This window comes from Oryx dammah, unplaced genomic scaffold, assembly GCF_014754425.2.
Source record: "Oryx dammah isolate SB20612 unplaced genomic scaffold, SCBI_Odam_1.1 HiC_scaffold_23, whole genome shotgun sequence".
Classification (NCBI taxonomy): Eukaryota; Metazoa; Chordata; class Mammalia; order Artiodactyla; family Bovidae; genus Oryx; species Oryx dammah.
The window spans coordinates 79,252,093-79,270,386 of NW_024070207.1; the positions used below are offsets into that span (position 1 = coordinate 79,252,093).

Genomic DNA, 18,294 nt, shown 5'->3' on the forward strand with positions numbered 1-18,294 from the left:
AGTGATGAAGGAATGAAGGTGTGGGTGTTTATGGGTCTTTATCAGGTCAATGCCCTGTTCAACCAGTGCCCCCCCAAAATTAACTGACAATAGAGCAAGAAGCTTAACTGGCTCCATAAGAGATTAAATGGTGAACTCTGTGAGACAAGGAGCACCTGCCTTAGAAACAGAAGGCTCACAGCCAGTCCCAGCTACACCCTGGGCTGGGAAGGTGAGAAAAATGATCATGAAGTGTCCTCATTAGGTCTCAGCCTTCCCATATGTCTTTTTGCCTTGATTGTGGGGGTGGGGAGGGGGGAACAATGTCCAGGTTTACCATGCTTAGATTTGGTGGTCATATGTAGCTTTCCTGGGGGAAGGAGTATCTACTACTGATCAAGGGTGGGGAATTGGAGGATAATTGGGGGGTTTTATTTCCCCTACATAATGAGAATTGCTTTGGCTACTCAAAGGAGTCCAGGCTGATGTTTCCTGGACTTTTTTTCATGGCCACCCTCGTGCTCCCAAGATGACTATCAGAGCCTCACCCAATCAAGAAAAGAGAATGGAGAAAGGGGCTGCTGGTCAGCTAAGTCATCCCCTTTAAAGGAGCATTCTGGTTGCCCCACCTCCACAACTCCTACTTACATTTCATTGGTCAGAATTGTGTCACATGACAGCCATAGCTGCAAGGGAGTCTGGGAAATGTAGCTTGGCACATATCTATCTCAAATCAGGTTTTTTAGACCTTTACAGAATAACACCTGCTTTGCAACTTTCTCCTCCCTTCAGGACCGGATGCAACTCTCTCCCATGCTACCAAAACACCTGCTTGAGGCAGCGCAAGCTCCCAGGCCTCAGAGAGGCCCTCACAAAACATTTCGCAAAGACGGGACACTCAGGTCAAAAATGTGACAACCGCCCCATACTAAACACAGAAAATCACGTCCCAGGTGGGGACAAGGTAAAGAAGGGGTACAGCAGGATGCACGAGGTACACAGGGTAGTCAGCGCTTACAGCACACTTCAAGAATACCTCAGGGCACGCTCACCTGGGAGCGCTGACAGGGGTGCGCCAGCAGAGGGGCCTGAGGGCAGCCTGATGCGCATGTGCACTCCCTTCCTCCCCTTCCCCATCCCCCCACTGGGACCTGAGGGAGCATCTCCTCTGTCAGAGCGGCGGTTGGGGTCGCCACCGGCCTTCCTGGAACTGAGGTGAGCCGGGGCGCCAGGCCTCCCCCTGCGCCCCGCCCCCACACCGATCTGGGCGGTCCTTCTACTTAAGGCTGTGGGGGTGTGGCCGAGGTCAGGTGTGAGGGAAGTTTCCCCTGTTTGTCTCCCCTCCTCAGAGACCAGCAACCTCCAGCCGCCTTTGTGAGGACGTGAGTATGGACCTGGGTGAGGGTGTAGGCCCCAAAGGGGAGCGGGCGGGAAGGTGCAGGCCGAGTGCGGCTTTGGGGTGAAACCGGTGTGCCCCCATCCCAGCCCCACACCGGGCCAGCCTCCTGGGCTTTAGTCAGGGGATGCCTAATTGAAGTGGTGCGGAGCCCAGGCCACCTTGGAAGGAGATGGAGGGGACTGCCGTTGGGTGGACATGCCCCTCCCTCCTTGGGTCAGGGAGGCGACAGCGGTTCATGCCTGGGGGAGGGGTCCCCGACCACCCTCCACTGGCAGTTGGCACCGTTGCTTCCCCATTCCCCTGCCACCCTGCAATGGTCTGTGTGACCTCGGGTGAGTCATCACCACTCACTTTCCCAAGCCTCGCTGTTCCGGTTCCTCGTCGCATGGCAGCCTCAGCCCCGGTGACCCCCGCCCATGAGCAAAGGCCCCTCACACCCGGCCCTGTCTCAGGTGACAGCGGCCACCTCTCCAGCCGCCTGCACCCCGTCCCCTGCCTTCAAACCCTCAGCAAAAACCCTGTCAGGCCGGCCTCCAGAACATCCCAAATCCCGCTCTGCTCTCATACAGGTCCCCTATGGCCTGCATTGCTGCCCTGGCTCCTGGCTGGCCCTCTCTCCTCAGCCCATCCTCATGATCGGATCTCTCCGTTTCTGCCCCCAACCGGGGTGGGGGGACCACCAGAGCTCTGTCTTCTGCTAACCTCTCCCTATCAGGTCCCCCTTCCTGGCGCGAGAGCACATTCCACAGCTCTTTTCAGGGATCCTCTCTGGGCTGAGGCCCCACAGCTGAATCTCCACCTGGGACCTTCCCCCCAACCCCAACTCTGACCCTCGGATCCCAAATGCCACAGAATTCCCCCATCCCGCCTAACTGCCACTGCCCTGGGGCTTCCGGGGAGACTTGGGGCCTCAACCATTATGATGCATATCCTGAGGCCACACACCAAACCAAGATCAGGGATGTGTATTGAAAGGGTTAATGAAAGTGAAAGTGAAGTTGCTCAGTCGTGTCCTACTCTTTGTGACCCGTGGACTAGCCCACCAAGCTCCTCCGTCCATGGGATTCTCCAAGCAAGAATACTGGAGTGGTTGCCATTTCCTTCTCCAGAAAGGGTTAATGGTGACATTCTATTAATAGTAGACGCTAATTGAGCACCTGCTGTGTCTTCTAACTGCATGGTAATTTACTTGCTTATCTTGTTTATTGTCTCTTTCTCACTTCCAGAATCCTCCCAAGAGCAGGGACTTTATTTTGTTCTCAACCACTTCACCACCCCCACACCTCCTGCCCCCAACCCTACCTCCCATCTCCACACCCATCACAATGCTTGGCATGCAGGAAGGTCCCTGAATTAGTGAATGAAAATTAAATTATAATAGAAATGCCTAACATTAACTAAGCACCTTCTCCCTGCTTGTCACCTATTACTGAAGCATTCTTACTGATTTATCTTTGTTGTCTGTTTTCCTGACTAGAAAGTCACGTTCAGGAGGTCCAGGGTTTGTTAATCTCTTTTTTCCCCCACCTCTTTGTCCTTGCCACACAGTAGGTTCTCAATAGCTATATGCTGAATAAGTAATAAAGACTAAATTCCAATGATTATGATTAACAGACTTCATAATTAGCTTAATTCTTTGGTTATTGTTTCCATCTTTTTAAAATTTATTTTCAATTGAAGGATAATTACAATATTGTGTTGGTTTCTTCAATACATCAACATGGATGAGCCATAGGTATTCATATATTCCCTCCATCTTGATGTTTCCTTCTTTTAGAACATAAACTCCTGGAGGCAGGAATGTTGCTCAGCACAAACTGTGACTGGCAGTGTGCTGGGCTGGGGTCCAACACTGACATGATCTGAAATCAAAACTGATGAAATTCCTGCCATCCTTCCAGAATGGGAAGGAACTGCTAATGGGCAGGGGGTATCTTTTCCAGGTGACTGGAAATGTTCTAAAATTAGATTACAGTGATGGTCACACAACTCCATGAATGAATTTAAAAAACAATTATACACTTTAGGTTAACTCTACGGTATATAAGTTAATCAAGGTGTTTTAAAAATCCCTGCCTTCACAGAGTTTATGTTGTAAAGGGGAATAAGAGAGAATAGACAACATGAACAATGTATATACTATGTTAGGTGATTGGTACACACTAGGCACTCAATAAATGTTGATTCAATGACACCTGGCTGTCCCCCTGTCCCTAAATGGTCTTACCTAGTCTCCAACCCCCCACCCCCATTGTCTTTCTTTTCTTCCCATCTGCAGGGCCTGCTGTCCACTTCTCTTCCTTGAGCTGCCCGTTGGAGCCATGGCACAGCCAACAAAGCCTGACGTGTTTGATTTGGGCCTGGGCACCTGGAGCCCTAGATCCCGGGAGCAGAGCCACCGGGCTTGGGGGTCACCCTCCAAGGGTGTAGGCAAGAAGCTGCCTGAGTACAAGGCAGTGGTGGTGGGCGCAAGTGGTGTGGGAAAGAGTGCACTGACCATTCAGCTGAACAACCAGTGTTTTGTGGAAGACCACGACCCCACCATCCAGGATTCCTACTGGAAGGAGATGGCCCTAGACCACGGAGGCTGCATTCTGAATGTGCTGGACACGGCAGGGCAGGCCACTCATCAGGCCCTGCGTGACCAGTGTGTGGCGATTGGCGACGGTGTGCTGGGTGTCTTCGCCCTCGATGACCCCTCATCTCTAGCCCAGCTGCAGCAGATGCGGGCCACCTGGGGCCCACACCACACCCAGCCCCTTGTCCTTGTGGGCAACAAATGTGACCTTGTGACCACTACTGGAGATGCTCGTGCCGCTGCTGCAGCCCTCGCCAAAAGCTGGGGGGCCCCTTTCGTAGAGACCTCAGCCAAGACACGCCAGGGTGTGGTGGAGGCCTTTTCCCTACTCATCCATGAGATCCAAAGGGTCCGGGAGGCCATGGCAAAGGAGGCCACTACAGGGCCAGGTGGGGATAAAGGCCGGCACCAGAAAGCCATGTGCCACTGTGGCTGCTCTGTGGCCTGAAGGTCTTAAGTCTAGAAAAGTGGACCCTCCCCCAGACCAGGGTGATGGTTCCTTCACATGAGCCCCCCCACCAGCAAGTAGCTGTGTGGGACACTGTTGGTGTCTCTCTCCTGGGGAGGTTTTCCTTTGGTGATGGGCTTTTTGGCAGTGTGGGACATAGTGTTGGTTGTGTTATGTCAAGTTGAGAGATTCTGTGCAAAATTAAATAAATGGTGTTCTTAGGTTTTAAAACTGCCTCCATGCCAAGTGTTATGTGGGTGGGAATGAGACTGGGTGGGGAGAATGTTATTGAGTTGTGAGAATTCTTCCATTCAAGAAATGTGGGGGAAAACCCCTATGTGCCAGGCCCTGCTTTGGATACAGAAGATGTAGAGCCAAGACACTGAAAATCCCTGCCCTTGTAAATAGGACATGAGGCTATGTAGTAAAGGCAGGTGGAGGAATAGAGTGACGTGGAGGTCAAGGAAAGCCTTAGTAGGTGATTTTTGAGCAAAATCTTGTGGAAAACTAGGAGCAGAGGGAATAGCCAGTGCGCACCAGTTACCGCCACACTGACTCCCAATATCTTTAGGGCTGGGGTAACAGTACAATAAGAGTGGCCTCTATACTATTAATATCTAATTAGATATTTAAACATTACATATCAAGCTAACAAAATTCATCCTATCCTCCTACCTTGATGAATACATTTTCCAGAAGGTGACAGCATTGGGAGGGCTGACCCCTGGCCAGCAGCTCACTCTCTTTCTCTTCCCTCAGGTAGCCCCTCCCTATGTCAGGGAGTTCATGTGTGCAAGTGGACATCCCAGCACCATCCAAGCTCTATTCACCTGCCTCACAAACAGCTTGGTCCTTGGGATGGACTCTGAGAAGGTGCTGCTGAAAGTGGCCCTCAAAGACTTCTGGGCTCCCCATTCCCAACCGAGGCCTAGAAATGGGGCACAAAATCTGGTAGGCACTACCATTGACCACATGGAGATCTCCCCAGGGAGGAGAGGCCGAGACTGCAGGGAGGGGGTTGTCTTAAAAGTGCTGGACCGAGGGCTGGGGCTCCTCTTCCTTTGTCTAAGAAGGGCCATCACAACGTAGCCCACTGGCCCCCTAGACAGTCACTCACACAAACAAGTACATAGCTGCTTCAGACTGTATTTATTGTGGGGTTGGGTGGGGATCCTGGGGTTCGAGGGCAGCAACTGTGGCTGGTGGGAGCTGGCAGGGTGTCCTGGACAGGAGGGTGCACGGGATCCAGGCGGTGCTCAGGGCAGGAGACGGCGCGCGGGCGCTTGGGGTGCAGGGGTCTCCAGACGCTTCACACGCAGCAGGGCCCCCAGCACGCCCTCAGGGGGTAGCTCAGGGCCCATATCCTGGTCAGCGGCACGGCGGAGGCGACGCGGGGCAGCGACGGCTTCGGTGTCAGCGATTCCCGTTAGGATCCGCCCCAACAAATACCTGCAGTGAGGAGGTGTCCGTGAGTCAATGCCTCGGCCCTAGGACCTCCCTCTCTGGGACCTGGCAGCCTCCTCCCACTCAGCGTCCCACTGCTTTCTGGAGACAGGTGTCCTCGCCTCCCACTCCAGTCATTCGGATGCAGGGAGCCAGCCAGGCACCTCTGCCCCCACCTAGGGTCCCAGGACCTAGGTGTTCGCACCTCCACCCTGTAAAGAAGGCCCTCCGCCGCTCCTCGCCCCCTTCCCCCCAGGATGATGGCGCCCGCCCCCCGACCGCCCCTCGTGGAGGTACCTCAGCAGCTCGGGGTCCAGGTCTGGCGTCTCGTCGCCGGCGTCCTCGCCATCGGGGCCCGTGGGGCCATCGTCGTAGACTGGGGGCCGGAGTCTGAGCGCCGCGGCGGGGGCAGGGGCGGGGACAAGCTGGGCTGCCAGGGCCGCCGGGTCCAGGCGGGCGCGGAGCAGAGCGCGGGCGAGCTGCGCGGCGGGCGCGTCGGGGTCATTCTCCAGGCCCAGGGCCGGGTCACTGGTGCGGGGTGCGCCCCAGATGCGCCGGAGCTGCGCCAGGACGCGCGCCTGCTGATCCTCGGCCTCCTGCGCCTCAGCCCGCGCCCGCTCCTGCCGTTCGGCCTCCATCAGGTGCGCCAGCGCCCGCGCCAGCTCCTGCACAGCCCCCGCAGCCTCTCCCCTCGGCGCCGCCCGCCGGAAGCGGCGATGACCGCTGGCTTCAGCCAAGGGCGGCGAGGCTGCGCCCAGGCTGCGGGGCTCCTGCGGGAAGACAGGTTGGAGGGGGGAGGTCTTCAGCGTTCGCCCGGCCAGAAACCCCCAACCCACAGGACTCCGCGGACCTCAAATATCCCTAGATGCCACCAAAGGTGCCATGGGCCCTCGAATATGAGTAGACACCCCTAAGGGCAATGGAAACCCACAAATATCTCTGGTCACACTTAGGGCCACCAAAGACCCCTAGATTCAACCCCAACCCCCCGCACGGCGAACGATTTCCTAGTGACTCAGACTTTGCCCCCCGGGGCTGCTGAAGACCAGGTTTCTTTATAGGAATAGAGATGGTAGATATGACAGCAATGGATTTTTTTATATTAATGTTGTGGACAATAGGAACTTCTATTTGCATTTTCCAGATTCCTACTGTCCATCTGTTTTACCCAAAAGGTAGCAGACTGTTCTATGCCTTGTTTTTTGGACTCTATGTCTAGATCCTACCCTAAAAGCATCCTTTTTCTCTTCGATCCTTCCTTTCTTCTGCTTTGAATCCCTCTCCTATGGATGTACACAATAGTTTATTTAACCAGTCCAACTGATGAACATTGAGGATGTTTCCAATCTTTTTCTATTCTTATAAATAATGTTGGAATAAAAAACTGTGTTCATGTATCATTTATATATCTTTTGTATACATATATCATTTGTATATACAAGTCTATCTGTAAAATGAATTACCCAATGCCTAATGTTCAGTTCAGGCAGTTTTGAAGCAATTTCAGTAAGTTTAAAGAAATAAAAGATATCAAAAGTATGAGAAAGGAACAAAAGGCCATTAAATGGCCATAAAGGTTTGAAAAAGAGACATACAGGACATTTAGAAAAATAAATGACATTAAAAATTGAATGGGCAAGTTAAACCACAGATTCAGTGCAGTGGAAGAAATAGGATTGAACAGAGCTTGGAAACAGATTCACACATACTGACAGTTGCTACGACAGAGGGGACACTGCAGAGCTGTGAGGGACAGGAACAACTTCAGTAAATTGTGCAGGAAAAACAAGTGATCCAAATTTGGGAACAATGGAAAGGGGAAAAATTAATTTGACTACATTCAAGCTAAGAATTTATTTTTATCCCAAGACACCATAAAAAGAATGAAAAGTAAAATCAGAGTAGGAGAATATGCTTGTAACACAAATAATCAATAAAGGAACAGTGTCCAATATACCAAAAATTCCTAAAAAGCAGTAAGAGAAAAGCAAATTAATATAAAAATGGGCAAAACTGATGATCAAGTATTTCACAAAAAAAGGAACCAAAAACAGTTACTTTTATTTGACTTTACAATTCTGTATTGGTTTTGCCATACATACAGAATTGTAAAGTAAAATTAAAAATTAATTAATTAATTAAAAATAAATAAAAATCAAATAAACATTTGTTGATTTGAAAAAAAACAGTTACTAAGCAAATGAAAACTAGTGAACCTCATTAGTAATCAGAAAAATGCAAATTAAAACACCAGTGAGATACACTATGCCAGGGGAGTGCAAAAGACTGCCAAAATTAAAGTCTGACTATGTCAAATGTTGATGTCGACGTAGAAAAAATGGAAGCTTTTATACATTGCTGCTGGGAACTCAACTGTCAAAATAACATTGAGGAACAATTTGGCAACGTCTTGAAAGATGCACATATCATATGCCCCACTCCTGGGGTGTTACACCCCAGAGTAGCTTTTGTGCATATACTACTGGACAAGGGTTCATGAAAAATTACAGCAGCACTGTTCATAACAGCATAAAAGTGAAGGGAGGAAAAAAGAAACGCCTAGAAACAACCCAAATGTTGTTGCTGGCATATTGAAAATGCATCTATAAATCATGATACACTCATAATATAGTGTAAAATATTATTCAGTAATAAAAATAAATTAATTATAGCCACATACTTCAATGTGGATGAATCTCACAACCAATGTGTTAAAAAAAAATCAAGTTCCAGAATTCCACTGCAGACTGCCTGTTACAACCAGACACCCTGATGACTTCCTAGTGACCCCTAGTGACTACCAGGAGTCAGACACCCAGTATGAGTCCATGTCTGTGAGGAAAAATTAAACAAGATATTGTTTAGAGATACAGACATAGATGATAAGCTACAAACAAAAGTAAGGGATCAATTAACAGAAAATACAGGATAATGATTATGGAAGAGAGAGACTGCTGTGGCGAGAGGCACCCAGGGGCTTCTAACTATTGGTCATGTTTGATTTAAGCTGAGTAATGGGCACACAAAGGGATTATTTTATCATTATTTCTTACACTGTATATATACATATGTTTAGATATATTCTTATATATAAAGAATACTTTTAAAAAACCATCCTTGATGCAGACAGCCTTGAACTCTACATTAGAGAAGGATGTGCTCCAAACGCCCTTGATGGCCACCACCCCTGAGACCCCCCAGGGAATCACACGTCAATCGTGGCCTCACCCACACTACTTGGAGTGACAAGCCTTGAGATGTCAAATATGCAACCCAACACTGCCCATCCACACTCGGGGGGCTGCACACATTCACACTAACCAATGCTATGCAGTTACAATCACCAAGCCATCTAGATGCAAGAACACGCACCACCCTTAAAGACATAATGCTGCACAGAGAGCGACATCATGGCTCCTCTCTCCACAATGACACAGCTCCACAAAGAAACAGTCTCATCAACACATACAAAACAAACAAACAAACAAACAAAAAAACACATATACAAGATCCCAGTCTCTCGGTTCAACAGAACCGAAATGGGGTGTGCACCTAGGGGATGCAAAGACCACTCCCTCCCAAACAAAAAGAGAACCACACAGACACACACCCAAACACACAGACACACCCATAAGTCACACCATCACCACAGGAATCACAAACACACCGGTGTCACACTGAGAAAACTCACACACAGAAGCATCACACACAATGCACACCCGGACCCACAATGGCACCTTTGTATGGACGCTCGTAAGCGCTTACATCAAAAGAAACACACAGAGACAGCACACACTCATATCCCTGTCATCACATCTTGCGGATACAGACCGAGGCCCGCATCCCCCGCCTTACTGTGTGCTACGCCCGTGGACAGCGCCACAGGCGGCGGGCGGGGCGAGGCCGGGCCCAGCGCCTAGTGCGGAGGGATGCGCAGGGCGCGGCGGCCAGACGACCCCCAGACACTGCCACCCACGCACCCAAGAGACAGAGGCTGGCATGGCCTGGGCTCAGACTGGAGGCTGGACCCCAGGCCCCCATGGCCGATCTCTCCACAGGTCCCGAGAACTGGGGCCAGCGAGGATAAGGGGCCAGCGACCAGGCACCGACCCTCACCTGTAGCATCCTCCCTCCCACCCCCACCCAGCGCCCGACCCGGGTCGCACCTTTACCGGCCTTGCGCAAAGAGTGCGGGGTGGCCCAAGTAGGCCCAAGAGCAGCAGCACCAAAAGGCCGACGCCCCCGGCCCGCGGCCCGTGGAGCAGAGGCGACCCCGCCATGCTGCCCCAGCGAGCCGGGCTCCGGACGGGCGGACTGACTGGCAAGTGCGCAGCGCCTGAGCTACCCGGCACCGCTGCGGTGCTTTGCGGCTGCGCACCCTGAGGAATCTTGCCCTTCCCTGCCCACCCCATCCCGTCACTCTACGCAGGCGCAGCCTTTAGCTCCTTCAGCCTCTGCATCCTGACCGTTGCCAAGGAGATGCCCGAGGAGCAAGGTGATGAGCTGGAGCCTTTGATGGCGGTTGCCATGGCAGTCGGAGGCCAGGAGCCAGAGCAACAGACCTTGCTGTCGCCTCAGCAGACAGGCAGGAAAAATGACTCAGTGAAGTGGAATGGGGGTCTGGTCGCCCCTGCCGCCCCACTTCTTGGGGAAGAGATATACGATTTTGTTCATTGGATAAACAGTTACGGATGGCCTATGGACCATGGCCTTTACAGAGTGATGAGTTCAATTAGTTCTCCATTCTAAGGTGCTGTCCCTTACCTGCATAAAGCAGTTACTAGTAACTGCCTCCCAGAGTGGCTTTGAAGGTTTAATAAGAATGGTATTTAGAAGCCTTCCCTGGTGGTCCTGTGGTTGAGACTTCACCTTCCAATGCAGGGAGCAATGGATTCAATCCCTCATCAGGAAGCTAAGATCCTACATGCCTCCCAGCGGAAAACCAAAACATAAAACAAAGCAATGTCATAACAAATTCAATTAAAAAAAAAACTTTAAAAAATGGCATTTAGAAGGAGCTCAATAAAAGCTCCTTTCTATCCTTTCCTTGTCTCTTTCCCAGTATCTTCATCTCTCCATTGCTCTGTTTCTCTTTCTGACCTTATATGCCCATAGGTCTCTCTGTCTTCCCCTCCCATCTATCTCTTCCTGCCTCTGATTCTTTCTCTCCCTGCCTCTGATTCTTTCTCTCCCTTCATCTCTGCAATCTTCCTCCTGTCTCTGTCTTTATTTTGTTGTCTCTACCTACTTGTCTTCCATAGATACGTAGATTGATTTTACTCATAAATTCCAAAAGGATTTTAAGCCATGTAAAATGATACACAAAACAAAACTTTGGTAAAATTTCTGTATCTATAGGGGGAAAAATGACAGGAAGGGCATATCAGTGGTTATTGTGGGTGCAGGGGGAGACGACAGATGCTTTGTCACATTCTCCTTTACATTTTTCTCTGTTATCTGAAAAAAAGTTTCAATGAATATGTATCATTATTATAACCAGATTTTTAAAATGTATTTTCATTTTGGTTGGAATTTTAAAAGTATGGTAACATGACATAAATCAAAAGTGAATAAAAGAAAGACCTATTTGTGTTGCTGTGAGTATATCTAATCCATTCTAACTGCTTCTATTGTGCATGCTCAGTCGGGTCCAACTCTTGCTCGGTGAGAATAATGGAGTGGAGACCAAGGAGCACCTCACACCCGTGGCAAAGAAGGAGGTGACATGCGGCGGGATGGAGGCTACCTTAGAGCAGCACTTGGAGGACACAATGAAGAACCCATCCATTTTCGGAGTCCTGTGCACAGATTCACAGGGACTCAACCTAGGTTGCTGTGGAACCCTATCAGATGAGCATGCTGGGGTGACATCTGTTCTAGCCCAGCAAGCAGCTAAGCTAACCTCGGACCCCACTGATATTCTTGTGGTGTATCTAGAATCAAATAATGGGGACATTATGATCCAGAAACATGATGGCATTACAGTGGCAGTTCATAAAATGGCCTCCTGATAACCCGTATCAGTTCTCCAGCAGCCTGTCACAGGGACTCGGTCGTACCTTATGTTAATTATCTTATAGAACTATTAGACCATTCATGTAACACGTATTGAGCACTTTTCTATTAATTTTAGAGTAGGCTGCATTTTGACACTCTGGATTGACGTATCAAAATACCAGTTAAGGAAAGTATCATGTTTTGAAGCAGCATATTTAGGTCACCTTGTATATAGAATTTTGTTAAGTTTAATAAACCTGGTTGGAGGAAAAAGGAGAATAGTGGAGTGGGTTGCCAGGGGATCTTCCTGACCCAGGGATCGAGCCTGCATCTCCTGTGGCTCCTGCATTGGCAGGCGGATTCTTTACCACTTGAGCCACCTGGGAAGCCCCCAAATCCTTATACACATCCCCTTATGAACCTGAAGTTTATATGCTCAGGATGATGTAATGGACACACAATTGAGATGGCTCCCATGATCCTTGTCTCCTTGTATTCTCATCCTTGGGTGATCAGATATATGTGATTACATGTAGATAATCATGTTAAAAATGAGGTGGAAATGATCAACTTGTGAGGCAACTCTCACTGCCTTGCTGGCTTTCATGAACCAGTTGACCACTTTGGGGAACCTCACATGGCAAGGGATAGAGGGTGGCCTTTAGGAGCTAAGAGTGACCCCAGCTGACAGCCAGCAAGAAATTGAAGCCTTCTGTCCTATGTCTGCAAGGAACTGAATTCTGCCAACAACCTGAGTGAGCTTGAAAACAGATCCTTCCCCAGACGAGCATCAGATGAGACTGTAGCCCTGGTCAACACCTTCATTTCAACTTTGTGAGACCCTAAGCAAAGAACCCAATTAAACCATACCCTGACTCCTGACCCACAGATACTGTTAGTTAATGTTTTAAGCTGAGAAGTTTGTGGTAATATTGTTACACAAAAGATAATCTGAATAAAAGAAGACATGTTTCCTTCTCTTGGGTGAGACTATTTCATATTATAACTATTTCAGTTACATCCAAATTAGTATATAATTTCTATATAATCTTAATTTAAATCCCAGCTGAACATTTTAAGGGAAATCAATAAATCTTATTCAATAAAGTTTTTTTTTTCTTGTGCACATCATCAATAAAGTATATAAAGAGTCCACACAAAACTTTTACATGAATGTTCAAAGCAGCATTTTTCATAATAGCCCCCAAATAAAAACAACTCAAATATCTGCCAACTGATGCCTGGATAGACAAAATGAGGTATAAAATGGAATATTACTCATCCATAAAAAGAAACAAAGTACTGATACATGTTGCAATATGGATGAAACCTGAAAATATGCAGAGTGAAAAGGAGCCAGACACAAAAAGTCACATAATTTGTGATTCCATTTATGTGAAATGCTCAGAATAAGTAAATTCATAGAGATAGTTGATTAGTAGTTGCCAGGGGCTGAGGGGAGAAGAGAAGGGAACAGGGGTGGCTGCAAATAAGTACAGGGTTTCTTATTGAAGTGATGAAAATGTTCTGGTGTTAGATAACAGTGATGGGTGACCAACTTAGTGAATATACTAAAAACCATTGAATTGTACACTTTAAAATGATGAATCTTGTGTATGTGGATTATACCTCAATAAATAAATATCTATAAAAAAGAATAAAGATTTGTGAAGTGCTAAATCATTTCTGAAAAAGATAAAAAAGTAGACTTGACTTACCAGGTATTAGGATGTGTTCTAAGGCCAGAAAGGTAAGATGGTGTATGGAAAACTGAAAGAAAATAAGCTGGAATCCTACCTCACACCATATACAAACAATGGCTCCAGACAGGCTAAAGATTTTCATGTAAAAGAAAACACACAATAGAAAAATATACCATGTGACCTAGGGATGGGGAGGGACTTCCTGAACAAAACTTCAAAAGCACAAACCACAAGGAAGAATGTTAATGACAATGTACATATCAAAATTTACAGTTTCTGTTTAATAAAAGACCCTATACACAAAGTTAACAGATGAAACAGCAAATATCTATTTGCTATAGCTGAAATCACCAGAGATTAAACATCCAGAATATAAAACTGACTTTGAGAAACAGCAAGAAAAAAACAAGAGCCTCAAAGAAAAATGGGCGAAGGATAGGAATAGACAGCTCACACAAGAGGAAACCCAAGAGGTTATCAAGCATGTGAAGAAATGCTCAATTTTACTAATCATTAGAGAAATGCAATTTTTTTAAATTGAACACATTTTTCCATTTTTAATAGAAAAAAAGTTAGGTAATATGACTTCTACACCTTAGACTTGTTCCTGAAAGGTAGGGTCCAGCTGCTCACTGCTCAAAAGCCAATAAAATGAAATATTACTTTATATTCATCATACTGGAAAAAATTAGAAAACTGAATCACATGAAATTTGGCAGTCTTATGGAGATACAGGGACCTTCATGTACTGTTGGTGAGAGTCTGGGCTTGAGCAGCCATTATTGGGCAATTGTCTGGCAGTACTCAACCAAATTTAGCCTGTACACCAGAGTTGTCAAGTACCCAGTGTAAGAGGGTCTACCACCCATAGTGGGGGAGGGGGCTGGGAAAATTCCCCCTGAGAAAGGGTATCTATGCTGAGATCTAAAGGTCCAGGAGGAGTTACCCAGGGAGATGGGTACAGGGGGAAAGCATTTCAGGCAAGGGAATTGCACAAGAAAAAGATCTAAGCTGAGAAGCAGCATGGCATGTTCAAGGAAGTGAAGTAAGGCTGGTGAGCCTGAAGCACAGAAGGACATGTTCCAATTCGCTGTATTTTGAAGCCTTCTGGGAGAGTGTGGCAAAATGGTCTAATGAGCAGATACATCTACCTCCCTTCCTTCCCCCAAATTCCCCCAAAGCAACCCTCCAAAATACCTTGAGTGGTGCTTTTCAAGGGAGCCATCAAAGGACCAATTATTCTGAGGCATTCTTTAGGAGACAGATTGCAGATGGAGTCAAGCCGTGCAGGGTGGCGGGGTGGGATGGGGGGGAGAGCTAAGAATCAACCCCCAGGTACAATGGATGGGGATAGACTTTTGCAGAAGTAAAAACACAAAAACAAGTCCATTGGCTCTCTGTGGTTGTCATTCCTGCTGTTTGCTAGGATTTTCTTTTTTTTCCTCCCTTTCAGGACCATGGAAGGTGGGATGATTGTACTTCCTCACGACTGAGTGGAAACAGCCTGTGTGGCCTCAGGCTGGAGCACTTGATTGCCAGTATGAGCTCCTCCAGAGCTCTGTCACTCTAATTCTTTTTATTTTATTTATTAAAAAAATTTTTTTTGGCTGCATCCGGTCTCAGTTGTTGGCACGTGGGCTCTCTAGTTGTGGTGCAGGGGCTTACTTGCCTTAAAGCATGTGGAATCCTAGTTCCCTGACCAGGGGATGGAACCCGTGTCCCCAGCACTGCAAGGTGGACTCTCAACCACTGGACCACCAGGGAAGTCCCAGTCTGATTCTTTAAAAATAGCCTGTAATTACTGTTACTCCCAAATTCACATCTCTAGCCCGGGCCCCTTGGGATTCAAACTCCAACTGCCTCAACACTTCTGCTTGGGTAGAAATAAGCATTGCAATGTTAACTTCCCCAAACTCCAACTGTTGATTTACTGTCTAATTCTTCAAGAGATGGGAATACCAGACCACCTGACCTGCCTCTTGAGAAACATATATGCAGGTCAGGAAGCAACAGTTAGAACTGGACATGGAACAACAGACTAGTTCCAAATAGGAAAAGGAGTACGTCAAGGCGGTATATTGTCACCCTGCTTATTTAACTTCTATGCAGAGTACATCATGAGAAACGCTGGGCTGGAAGAAGCATAAGCTGGAATCAAGATTGCAGGGAGAAATATCAATCACCTCAGATAGGCAGATGACACCACCCTTATGGCAGAAAGTGAAGAGGAGCTAAAAAGCCTCTTGATGAAAGTGAAAGAAGAGAGTGAAAAAGTTGGCTTAAAGCTCAACATTCAGAAAACGAAGATCATGGCATCTGGTCCCATCACTTCATGGGAAATAGATGGGGAAACAGTGGAAACAGTGTCAGACTTTATTTTGGGGGGCTCCAAAATCACTACAGATGGTGATTGCAGCCATGAAATTGAAAGACGCTTACTCCTTGGAAGAAAAGTTGTGACCAACCTAGATAGCATATTGAAAAGCAGAGACATTACTTTGCCAACAAAGGTCTGTCTAGTCAAGGCTATGGTTTTTCCAGTGGTCATGTATGGTTATGAGAGTTGGACTGTGAAGAAAGCTGAGCGCTGAAGAATTGGTGCTTTTGAACTGTGGTGTTGGAGAAGACTCTTGAGAGTCCCTTGGACTGCAAGGAGATCCAACCAGTCCATTCTGAAGGAGATCAGCCCTGGGATTTCTTTAGAAGGAATGATGCTAAAGCTGAAGCTCCAGTACTTTGGCCACCTCATGTGAAGAGTTGACTCATTGGAAAAGACTCTGATGCTAGGAGGGATTGGGGGCAGGAGGAGAAGGGGACGACAGAGGATGAGATGGCTGGATGGCATCACGGACTCGATGGACGTGAGTCTGGTGAACTTCGGGAGATGGTGAAGAACAGGGAGGCCTGGCGTGCTGCGATTCATGGGGTTGCAAAGAGTCGGACACGACTGAGCGACTAAACAGAACTGAACTGAACTGAACTGAACTGATGTAGAGGATCATGTCATCTGCAAATAGTGAGAATTTTACTTCTTCTTTTCCAATCTGGATTCCTTTTATTTCTTTTTCTTCTCTGATTGCTGTGGCTAAAACTTCCAAAACTATGTTGAAGAGTAGTGGTGAGAGTGGGCACCCTTGTCTTCTTCCTGGCAGGTGGATTCTTAACCACTGGGCAACCTGGCAAGTCCTGAATGTATTTTTTAAAATTATTTATTTATTTTTGGCTGTATCAGGTCTTAGTTGTGGCTTGCAGGCTCTCTAGTTGAGGCACTCAGGCTCAGTAGTTGTGGTGTGTACGCTTAGTTGCCCTGTGGCCTATGGGATCTTAGTCTCATGGCCAGGGATTGAACCCACACCCCTGGCATTAGAAGGCAGATTCTTAACCACTGGCCCACCAGGGACATTCCTATAAATGCATTTAATACCACCAAACTGTACACTTAAAAATGGTTGAGGTAAATTTCATGTAGTGTGTATTTACCACTAAAAATAAATTGGCAGAAAAAAACTACCTTATGTGAACTTTCCTCAGTCTTGTCTTTGTGTCCCTGAGAATTGCTTTGTTTAGTTTCATCTGCCCAGAATCAGGAGGATATTTATTCCTGGTCCATGATCAGTGATGACTGGCCTTTGGCTAAAATCTGGAGACATCAAGTCACACAACCACCACCTTTATGGAACACTGCATTTCTCAGGAAATGTTCTCAGTCTGAAACTGTGCCCCTTTCAGGCCAAGCACGTGCTTCCTTCATGTTTTCTCAACGTAATGTCAATACATATGTTTCTCTCTCTAAGTGGCATAATTTCACCAGGAAAATTTTGAGACTGAAGTAGCCACCTTGAGAAACTTTTGTTATGAACAAGATCATCAATTTGAGAGATTCCTTAGGGAAAAAGGGCAGAAATTACATGAAGACCTTGCTTGTTTTATCTACCTAAAGGAGAGAGATCATTTTATTTAACAAAGGAAACACCCTCCTCTTCATTTCTGTATTTGAGGATTAAGAAGTGCTGACTTAAAAAAAATGTTTTATTTTATTTATTGGACACACAGCATGTGGGATCTTAGTTTTGCAACCAGGGATCGAACCCATGCTTCCTCCATTGGGAGCTCAGAGTATTAACCATTGGACCACCAGGGAATCCCCCAAGAAGTGCTGACTTTTTAATAACATGCCATGATAAAATTTTCAAGGGCCTGAGTTATTGTTTAAATCAGCTGTAATAACTCTCTTTGGAGCATATTATGTCAAATTGCATTTTCCTGCAGACAAAATTCTTCCCCTCTCCTTTCATAGGGAAATGTAACTAGCTTTTCACAGTGATAATTTCATATTCACTACACAACCCTTCTCAAAATGGACAACAAATGAAGGAATTTCTATATAGCTTTCCATTACTTGTGTAAATAAAGAATGTAGCCCACAATTCAAATTTTACAAGGCTCAAATAAATAGCCACTGCAGTCACTGATGGAGAAAGCTGTGGCACCCCATTCCAGTACTCTTGCCTGGAAAATCCCATGGATGGAGGAGCCTGGTAGGCTGCAGCCCATGGGGTTGCTAAGAGTCAGCACGACTGAGCGACTTCACTTTCACTTTTCACTTTCATGCATTGGAGAAGGAAATGGCAACCCACTCCAGTATTCTTGCCTGGAGAATCCCAGGGACAGAGGAGCCTGGTGGGCTGCTGTCTATGGGGTCGCAGAGAGCCGGACATGACTGAAGCAACTTAGCAGCAGCAGCAGC

General features: G+C 47.2%; 3 protein-coding genes across 4 annotated transcripts; 2 read left to right on the forward strand and 1 right to left on the reverse strand.

Annotated features, from left to right (window-relative positions):
• The first annotated feature begins 32 nt into the window (after positions 1-32).
• On the forward strand, positions 33-4,630 carry ERAS (ES cell expressed Ras). Of its 2 annotated transcripts, XM_040265913.1 has the most exons (4): positions 33-211; positions 772-1,194; positions 1,329-2,093; positions 3,657-4,630. In XM_040265913.1, the coding sequence occupies exon 4, from the start codon at positions 3,700-3,702 to the stop codon at positions 4,402-4,404; it is 705 nt and encodes a 234-aa protein (XP_040121847.1). In that variant the 5' UTR covers positions 33-211; positions 772-1,194; positions 1,329-2,093; positions 3,657-3,699; the 3' UTR covers positions 4,405-4,630. The 2 variants fall into 2 exon arrangements, with proteins under 2 accessions (XP_040121847.1, XP_040121848.1); XM_040265914.1 differs by lacking the exons at positions 33-211; positions 772-1,194; positions 1,329-2,093 and adding an exon at positions 2,423-2,558.
• Positions 4,631-5,533: 903 nt separating this feature from the next.
• Positions 5,534-10,264, reverse strand: PCSK1N (proprotein convertase subtilisin/kexin type 1 inhibitor). Its single transcript, XM_040265915.1, has 3 exons — positions 10,014-10,264; positions 6,145-6,617; positions 5,534-5,853 (listed from the first exon to the last, which is right to left on the reverse strand). The coding sequence occupies exons 1-3, from the start codon at positions 10,257-10,259 to the stop codon at positions 5,661-5,663; spliced, it is 912 nt and encodes a 303-aa protein (XP_040121849.1). The 5' UTR covers positions 10,260-10,264; the 3' UTR covers positions 5,534-5,660.
• Positions 10,265-11,548: 1,284 nt separating this feature from the next.
• Positions 11,549-11,858, forward strand: LOC120882104 (ragulator complex protein LAMTOR5-like). Its single transcript, XM_040265916.1, has one exon. It carries the CDS (start codon positions 11,583-11,585, stop codon positions 11,856-11,858), a length of 276 nt encoding a protein of 91 aa, XP_040121850.1. The 5' UTR covers positions 11,549-11,582.
• The last annotated feature ends 6,436 nt before the right edge of the window (positions 11,859-18,294 follow it).

What these genes read in the sequence shown, in the direction of transcription:
- ERAS (XM_040265913.1), top strand. Translation starts at nt 3,700, where the DNA reads ATGGCACAGCCAACAAAGCCTGACGTGTTTGATTTGGGCCTGGGCACC.
- PCSK1N (XM_040265915.1), bottom strand. Translation starts at nt 10,259, where the DNA reads ATGGGGTGGGCAGGGAAGGGCAAGATTCCTCAGGGTGCGCAGCCGCAA. An exon ending in TTTGCGCAAGGCCGGTAAAG is followed by an intron (nt 6,618 to 10,013) that starts GTGCGACCCGGG and finishes GTCTTCCCGCAG; the next exon opens with GAGCCCCGCAGCCTGGGCGC. An exon ending in CTGGACCCCGAGCTGCTGAG is followed by an intron (nt 5,854 to 6,144) that starts GTACCTCCACGA and finishes TCCTCACTGCAG; the next exon opens with GTATTTGTTGGGGCGGATCC.
- LOC120882104 (XM_040265916.1), top strand. Translation starts at nt 11,583, where the DNA reads ATGGAGGCTACCTTAGAGCAGCACTTGGAGGACACAATGAAGAACCCA.